Below are 9,510 nucleotides of genomic sequence, written 5' to 3' on the forward strand. Positions count from 1 at the left end.
TCCCCCCCCCCCTTTCTCCCCACCCCCTTCTCTTTCTCTCTTTCTTAAACCCAGGGCTGCATGCATGTAGTTCTACCACTGAGCTGCATCCCTAGCCCTTAAATTACATTTTCTGTTACTTAGATTGTGCTGCTGTTTCTAATATTCTTACAAAGATATTTTTAACTCTGTGGACCTATTAACAGATAAATGCACATCCTATCAGTTTATATTTTCTCTTTACTGAATATGTGACTTTAATGTTTATATTGTTCTTTATTCTACTAGCCATTTTAATTTAGAATTTAAAAAGCAAAAGTTAGTAAATAGAGTTGAAATATAGATCATGTGGTTGCCCAAATAATAATTCTACTTTTTTCTGGCTCAGTAGATATATTCACTTTGCCTTACTGTGATTTTGCCAACATTTTATATCAAAATTAAACATGTTAAAACAGCATAGCTATTTTTCACTTCTTTACATTTGGCATACCAACCAAAAAAATTATAGCATCATAAAAAATAAATAAATAGAGCTGGGGTTGTGGCTCAGTGGCAGAGCACTTTCCTTGCAGATGTGAGGCACTGGGTTTGATCCTCAGTGCCCCATAAAAATAAATAAACAAAATAAAAATATTGTGTCTATCTATAACTAAAAAAAAAATTTAAAAAAAGTGGATTTGTTGTTTCATGACTAAAAAGTGCAGTATCCATATGCTGATCTCCTTTAGCTTGAATTTGGTTACACCCCCATGCTCTGGCTGCCATATGTATAGCAGCTAAGACAAGTATCAGGTTTGTGTTTCACATTAAAGGGTAAGATAAATACAGATTACTTGAGTGAGTTCCTAAAATATGATTTTATAAGTAAAATCTGTAAACCTAATTATAGTATATCTGCATGGTAACTATTTTTTGTACTTTTTTCTGAAATAAATTAGTATATGTACATGTAATTGATCACAGGACTTTTACTGTTTTAAACTATAGCTATCCTTGGAAAAAAATTTTTTTTTAAGATTCAAGATATGATTATTAATATCCAGAATGAAATATGATCATAATACAATAGAATCAGAATTTCTTTTTTAAAAAATTTTTAATAGTTGTCGATGGACCTTTATTTATTTATATGTGGTGCTGAGAATTGAACCCAGTGCGTCACAAATGCTAGGCAAGCGCTCTACCTCTGAGCCGCAACTCCAGCCCCTAGAATTTCTTAATGGAACTTAAATATGTAGTATATAACCTTAAAATGTTTTTAGTTGAAAATCATGTCCTTTCCCTGCCCTGTACTTAGGATTGAACCTGAGGCCTTGTGCATTTCTCCCTTTTCTATAATGTTTAGTACAGAAAACTTGGAAAATATAAAAAAATCTACTGCCTACCTTTCTAGCATATACATTTTGGTGCTGCCATTTCTTAAAATGCATATGTTTAGTTTTAAAAGGTAGTTTCTCTCTTGTGTAAATAATATCTCTGTAACTTATTGTATATTGTTTACAATTTGCTTTTAAATCCAAGACTTCCCTTACAGCTTAATTTGCTTTTTTCCTAATGCTTATTTCTAGCAATATACAAGTAATACACATGACATTTTGGTAAATTCTAGATGTGTAATGGTCTACTGTATTTTATACTATTAAAAGAATAAAATATATTAGCAATAATGACTAAACTAGATTAAGTTATTTTTTGGTTAGAATAAATACATGTAAGGGTAGGAAGATCCAATCATTCATTTTTTTTTTCACCCTGATATTGTAACTGATGACTTCTTAGCACTTTAATTATATATTTATCATTACATTTTTTAATGTGTTTAATAATTATATGTTTAACATTTTTATTTCACTAGAAATGTATTTTTGGCTTGGTTATATAGTCTGCTGGGTAAATAATAGAATAAAATGGAGTTATTAAAATGTAAGGATTTGGCCGGGCACAGTGGCACACACCTGTAATCCCAGCTGCTTGGAAGGCAGGAGGATTGCAAGTTCAAAGCAAGGCGCTAAGCAACTCAGTGAGACCCTGTCTCTAAATAAAATACAAAATAGATCTGGGGATATGGCTCAGTGGCTGAGTGCCCCTGAGTTCAATCTCTGCTACCCCCCTCCCCCCCCACACACACATACACAAAAAGGATTTGGCATAAATAGTTTGGCCTAATTAAAGAACTGGCCACTTAGCATCTGTGTGATTATAAGAAAATCATTTAACTTTTTCTACCATCACTTTGTGCAATATGATGGTAATTCTGATCATAGTAGGATGTTGTTAAGAGCAATAATTAGTTGTTCAACAAATACCAGTGGAAGGTCTGCTAGTTGACATACAGTATGCCAGTGGACATGCCTGCTCTCTAGAATCTTCCAGCTTAGAATATTGAAAAATACTGATCTAAATCATAGAGATTTGGCTTGCCCTGATAATGGTTGTTGCTGAGAGAATCAGTGGACTATCACAGTAATTCCTTTTCTCTGTTAAATAGGATTCAACTTTGTCATGTTTCTTTATGATCAAAAAAATCCTCAATTATCCTTTGGTTTCTTATGTAATACTTCCATGTTGAAGAATAAGAGAAGCTTTAAGTAAATTTCCAGTGTAAACCCAAATTTTCTTTTTTTTTTAAGAGAGAGTGTGAGATGGGGCTGGGGATGTGGCTCAAGCGGTAGCGTGCTCGCCTGGCATGCGTGTGGCCCGGGTTCGATCCTCAGCACCACATACAAACAAAGATGTTGTGTCTGCCGAAAACTAAACAATAAACATTAAAAAATTCTCTCTCTCTCTCTCCCCCTCCCTCTCCTCTCTCTCTTTAAAAAAAAAAAAGAGAGAGTGTGAGAGAGAGAGAGAGAGAGAACTTTAATATTTATTTTTTAGTTTTCGGCAGACACGACATCTTTGTATGTGGTGCTAAGGATCGAACCCGGGCCGCACGCATGCCTTGTGAGCGTGCGCTACCGCTTGAGCCACATCCCCAGCCCCTAAATTTTCTTTTAACATAAAAATTTAAGTGGTTAAGTATTTAAAAGTAGTTATCTTTTCCTAGCATTTTCAGTTGTGTCAAATAATATATGGTATCTTTATTTAGAAAATGTGAGTGTGCTAAGGGAATCTTTACATTTTAATTAGAGTAGCCTTTTATGTAATTTTTTTCTGTGTAATTGGGCTTTATTTTATTAATTGTCAAGATGATGACAAACCAGAATTAAATTCCTAACCACACCTCAATTGTGTTTGTGTAGCTATAGTGAGCCTTAGATGTGTTCTGAATATTTTTAGATGGCTGAATATTAACGAAGGTGGACTTAGATCCCCTTTATCCTGTCCAATGTAGGTTTGATCTCCTTTTTGCTGCTTTATTTTATTCTGGGAAACAATTGGGGAAAGTACAGAAGATTGGTTACTACTAAGCTCTGGTTCATATTTGGACTCTGGTTTGTCCTTACTCTACTGGTTGTCTTTAAGTTTCATTCATCTGTAAAATAGAGGTAGCCATATGTTCTTCATAGGTTTGCTATAAAAATAAAATGACATAATTCTTTTTATTTTTATGAAGTCAATTACAAATTTTACATTGTTACAGCTTTAGTGGTTCTCATATACATGGCCTTGATTTAACATTTTAGCTGTAATTAGGTGCTGACCTAATAACAGAATTCCAGGAATTACCCAACAAAAATGTTCAAAACTGAAAACTTGCATTAATCAGACAGGAATGTTTCAAATTGTAGCATTACATACATTACTAGACTAGAAATTGAATTGTGTGTGTGTTGTGTGTGTGTTTAAGAGCAGAGAGAAATTGAATTTTAATTCTTATCTTTAATTTATTTGCTGTATAAAAGTCTTCCTAAGAATATTTTCACTTGATCTTGAACTGTCAATTACTTGCTTTTTAAAAATCTTTCAAAGGTTTGGATTTAGCATGCTATTTGCTTTTATGGGTTAATTGCATTGGTAATTGCTTTCAGAAGATGCTTTTGCTTTATATTCTCTGATCATTTAAAAGCATGGCAATACCTTTTTTGTAATATTCATGTAATGTATATCATACAATGAAAGATGCTAAGGACATATTTTATTAACAAATATTTAAGAGATTTCAGTGTGGTAGACAGTATGGTGCAGAGGAAACAGGTGTGAAGGTGGTTTGCATTGTCCCTGCCCATTAGGCTCACCAGCTAGGAAAGGTGACACATGCATTGAATGTTTCATTGGAGCAGTCCAGTGGTTGTAGGATTAGTATAAAAGGAAATGAGTATTCCATCTAATCTGAAAGGGAAGGCCAAGGCCCAAAACAATGGGGATAGAAGGAATAGTCTTTCATGGTAGGTTCCAGAGACTGAAAATTTAGTGTTGAACATAAAAACAGTAGGAGAGAAACTTAAAGCAAAGTTGGAAACATTGAGACCATATTTTAATGTACATTTTAGGATTCTAGATTATTTTTAGATTGTGGACTTCATCTTGAGGATAAAAGAGTCAGTAAATTATTATAAGTAGGGTGTTAAGAACATCACTACTTGTAGATGGTGGGAGACCTCTTGAGTTAGGGAACTCTTAAAATTACAATAAGATTTGATGGGAGTTTGGACTAGAGTGGTATGAGTGGGAATGGAAAGAGAATCAATTTGAGACAGTAGTTTTTGAGGGAATTGACAGTATTCACTGGATGTTTGTAGGTGGGTGGAGAGTAAAGTTTCAAAGATGATCCTGAGTTTCAGATATGAAGCTTTGGTGTGGTGTTATGGAAATCCTATTTACAGAGAGAGAGAATTATAGAGAAAGATCAGGCCATGAATTTAATTTTGGATATGATAAGTCAAAGGGTACTACTTTTTCTCTATTTACATCTGTTATTTTAATTCTTGCCTTGATAGTTTGAGATAGCACAGGAATAGCTTCATATGCTTTACTTGGACCTTTGTTTTATTGTACTTTGCCATTTTTTCTTTCCACTCTATAAATACCTAAGTGTTATGACACCATAATAGTAACTATAGCTCACTGTATTGATAATTCTTCAGTGAGGTAGGTGAGAATCAATAGAAAAGGCAAATAGAATTATATGTTTATTTATATAATGATATCTATTTTAACCTACCCTAAAGTTTGAGTATCACTGATCTGAATTATCAGACTTTCTCTGCAAAAGGCCAGGTACTAAATATTTATAGGCTTTATGGACCATAGCGTTGTGTGGCAACTGCTCAGCTCTGCCAAGAAAGCAGCCATAGGCATGTAAACAACTGGGTATGGCTATATTCCAGTAAAACTTTATTTACAGAACCCAGCAGCCAGCACATTTGGCTCAAAGTCTGTAGTTTGCAGACTCTGGTCTAGACTCTAGATAAATGTGGTAGTTGTTACCAGGATGAACGATGACATATAATGAAAATAGAGGAACAAGAGGTCAAGCTGAATAGTTTTAAGTACTGGTTTACTTTTTAAACCTTTGATGATTTTTCTTTCTTTTCCCCTTCATCTTTTGTCACCTTAATTTTTCTCTATAGGGAAATAGTTCATCTTTGTTTTAGTTTAAGAGATGTATTCTCATTTTAAAAGATTTCAAATGTCACAAAAATCAATGGAACAGAAAATAAGCCCCAGGGATCCATCCCCTCCTTGACTCAAAGATAATTACTGTTAACATTTTGATGACTTTTTTCTGTGTATCATTAATATTGTTTTCACCATTGGTTTTTAAATCAGTTTAAAAGTATATATTTTTTAAATATTTAATCTGATTATATCTTTTAAGTTTTCCAAATTATGAGATTTTAACTTAATTCTCTCATTTCTTTAAAGGTTGTTTTGGAAACAGAAATAACAAATAAGTCTGCTTTGAAACTTTATGAAAATCTTGGTTTTGTTCGAGATAAGAGGCTGTTCAGATACTATTTAAATGGAGTTGATGCACTGCGACTTAAACTGTGGCTGCGTTGAGAAATTGACATCAAGGAACAACTTCCAACAACAGAATCGACATTTGCATGCAATGCAATTTGTACAGAATTGCTTTGCAGGTGGATTTAGTAATTTCCATGCAGCTCTTACCTGTCAGTGTCTCATTGAGTGTCGCACAATATTTGTTGCACTTTGGCATGGCGCATTTGTTCTGAATTAAAAGAGATTGTTTTAAACTTCAAGAGTTCTTTTGGTACCAACAAGATGTGCCAGTTGATAGCCAAGATTTGTTCATTTTCAGAGTCTGCTGACAATGTTATTTGCATAGTGATCATTTTATCACAGAACCAGTAAATGGAACATGATTTTTGTTCCTTTAAAAAGCCAATGTAGATTGTAAAAGTCTCTAAGTATACTAGCATTTCACACAAAACCTGCCATAGTTTTCTGAAAGGGGTGAGGGAAAAGCTTCAATTTTAGGTTTTATTTTTTCAATATTAAATTTTCCATTCTTGAATATTGGTACCTCAGTGATTAGTGAATGAAAAAAAATGTAGGATGGGGTATTGTTTTACAATAAGTAAAGATAACAATTAAATTGCGTCTGCCAGTGCCTGTGTAGATAAGTATATTTGTCTTCATCTCTAGGTTTTTAATGCATGCTGTCTTTTCCTTTTCTTTAAGGCTTTTACAAGAAAACTTTGTTTTTATTTAAATTCTAAATTTGATAATAAATTATTTCAGATTTTTATAATTTGGATATTTTTTCCAGGTGAGTGACAGAGTGGTTTGCTTTAGAAGTCCCTTCTTTCTTTACAGTAAGAAGTTGAAATCTTTTTGGAAAACCTTAGAGGAATGGCTCAAAAGGGATGAGAAAAGTTGAGAGAGCAGGGAATTGCTGGGTTTTGGATGCACTTTTTTGTTTTGTTTTGCTTTATTTTTTTGGAGAGGGAATTTTTGGAAAAGAACAGAAAATTAATGTAAATTGGTGTGATTTTATTTAATCATAATTATTGCTAAGCTGTGAAGAACAGCTTTTATATAGTAGCTGGAATTTTTTTCCCACTTGGATTCACGTTGCTTTTGTTTCTTAAAATGCTTCACTTTTGATTCTTCATCTTGGAAATAAATTTCAAGGTGCATTGTATCCATTTTAAGCTGCTTTTATTTTCTTTTCACTTGTCTGAGCAGATTGTCGGGGGAGCTTTGCTTTGTTCCTCCAGAAACACAAAAGGGAGAAATGAAAATCTTTTTTTAATGAGTTCTTTGGGTTTTCTGAACAGCTACCATGTTTATTAATTACATTGTGTTTTGGCTAATCAGTGCAATGTAACGAATTTTCAAGTTAATTGCTTTCAGTTGAGTCGGTAAATCTGTGATGGATAATTTATTTAACTGGAAAACCTAGGTACCCATAAGAAAAAAAAAGATTCATTCTCTGTGAAAACTCTTTTGTAGGAATCTATGTTGTCATTTTCATTTGGATATACTTTTGCTCTAGGATTTGGTTTGAATATTTTATGAGTATAATTACTGTATTTTTAAAACCCTACCTCCATTAACAGTTGGTAAAGGCCCCTTTTCAGGAAAGTTTGTTGCTTTTTTTTTTTTTTTTTTTTTAAGGAAAGCTGCTCTTTGCTCAGTATAGTGTTTTCAAAGTGAACATGATTACAAGGACTTTTAAAATAAAGATAAACAATTTATATTTGATGAAAACTAAAGTTCCTCCTGGTGGGATCATTTATAATTCCTTATTTTAAAGAAAACATTTCCATTTTACATTTTATTTAAAAGCTTAATGTTAATGGGCAGAATATTGGTTCTATCAACATATCACGACCATAGTATTCAGCTTTTCAGCTGACCATTTTGAGTCTGTTTTTGATCAAACTTCATTTGGGTTCTAGCATTTAGAAGAATGCCAGTCATATCGATGCTTCTGTTATTATTTTTTAATAAGAAGGAAACTAGCTGAAACAGTGTTACATGTGTCATCAAGTTATATTTCATAGCCTTATATTTGGTTCTTAGGTAATGATTGTTGTTGAACGTACATTTGATTGACTCAAATAATGGGGACAGTTGTAAAGTAGATACATGCTAATTATCAGTTGAACCATTTTTTTAATGTTTTTGCCAGAATGTTAAGGAAACCCTAACTACTGACCTTTAACCCCAGAATTGCTGAATTAATAACTAAATTGATTGCTTGGGCATTTGTAAACATGACCTTAACCATGTGACTAAAAAGTGAAATGGATGCCATATTGTTCAGCTGGTGTATGTTTAATATCAGTGTACCTTATGTCTTTAATTAGGTGTGCAAAAATTGTTCACCTAAAATTTTAATCTCTAGCATGATAATCCAGCACCAAAATTAAAAGACTCTCTTCCAGTTGAAATAGCATCAAACATTCACTTACTTTGATAACAGACTTTCATTTTTCTCATATCAGCTTGAAACAGTTCCATTTATAATTGATAGAGTGGGTTCACTTGGCTAAAAACTGAGCAAAATTGGTGCAACTTTCTTTTAATGGGGTGCTGCCTCTTTAAGACTGACTGTACTTTATCCACTGACACTGGTTTAGCAGTTGGTACTGCTGAACATTTTTATACATGCTACCATGAAGCTATATATGTTAGTATTAAAGAAGCTAACGGGTATACTATCATTTTTGGTATGTGGGCTATTATTTCCCTTACCTTGGGATGAAGCTACTTACTCTAGAGAAGTCCACAGATCAGAAACCAGACAGTAGTTTTTGAAGTTGAAGCCAGCAAAATAAGAAAAAAGTACTATTAAAAAATTGGTTTTGATATTTTCTGCCTCTCTCTTCTCCAAATTACCCTCCCCCCTTGCTCGACAAATCTATGTAAAGGAGTTTGTTTGTCACGTTTCAACTTTACCTTGCCCTGTGTTATGATGTTGGCTGACATGTATAAGACTGGATGTGTATATTTATTATGGTGTCTAAAAAATCATGAAGTTCATCACTTTGGAGGAGCGTAGATAAAATCAAATTAGTAGCGCATCAGAGTTATTTTTCAGTGCACCATGACATCATTAAAATGAGTGCTATAATGTTACAGGGCTTTCAGGTTTGTAAAAACATAACCATAAATTATATTGACGTCAGATATGAGTTGAGTATCTATAAAATATCACGTGTATCTCAAAATATTGGACTGCTGTTTGATGACTGGATATTGCTGCATAATTTTCTCTTATTGTCCCATATTCTTTTGGAGAGAGAGATTTAATGGGATTTGAAATGTGCAAGCTGTCTAAATAAGATGCAGTCAAATAAAGTATGGTTAAGTTGTGTTTGCATTTTTCTTTAAGATACAGCTGTGTGCATTTGTGATTTTTTTTTTTTTTTTTGGTTTTTTTTTGCTTTTACTCAGAGAAACAAGAAGCAATCTATAATGTTCCCACTTCCTGCCTGCCATCCAAGAGTTATTTGGAAGCAGTAATAAACAGTTGTGTTTGTTCTACTTTGTGTTCTGACAAAGTAAATTTGAAAGTAACGTGAACTTGATTTTTCTAAAAGTACTCAGTTCATATGTCAGATATCAGTACACATGAGAGTTTTTTGCGTGCATTAAACTGAAAATTAT

The 9,510-nt window shown here is 33.1% G+C and overlaps 1 protein-coding gene across 1 annotated transcript in view; it reads left to right on the forward strand.

Moving 5' to 3' along the window:
• Nucleotides 1-9,238, forward strand: part of Naa30 (N-alpha-acetyltransferase 30, NatC catalytic subunit) — a 22,343-nt gene extending 13,105 nt beyond the window's left edge. The window contains exon 4 of the mRNA XM_015480922.2: nt 5,791-9,238. Coding sequence (XP_015336408.1) covers nt 5,791-5,928 — 138 coding nt within the window. The 3' untranslated portion in view covers nt 5,929-9,238. The remainder of the gene's footprint in view (nt 1-5,790) is intronic.
• Nucleotides 9,239-9,510: the final 272 nt, after the last annotated feature.

This window comes from Marmota marmota, unplaced genomic scaffold, assembly GCF_001458135.2.
Source record: "Marmota marmota marmota unplaced genomic scaffold, marMar, whole genome shotgun sequence".
Taxonomy (NCBI): Eukaryota; Metazoa; Chordata; class Mammalia; order Rodentia; family Sciuridae; genus Marmota; species Marmota marmota.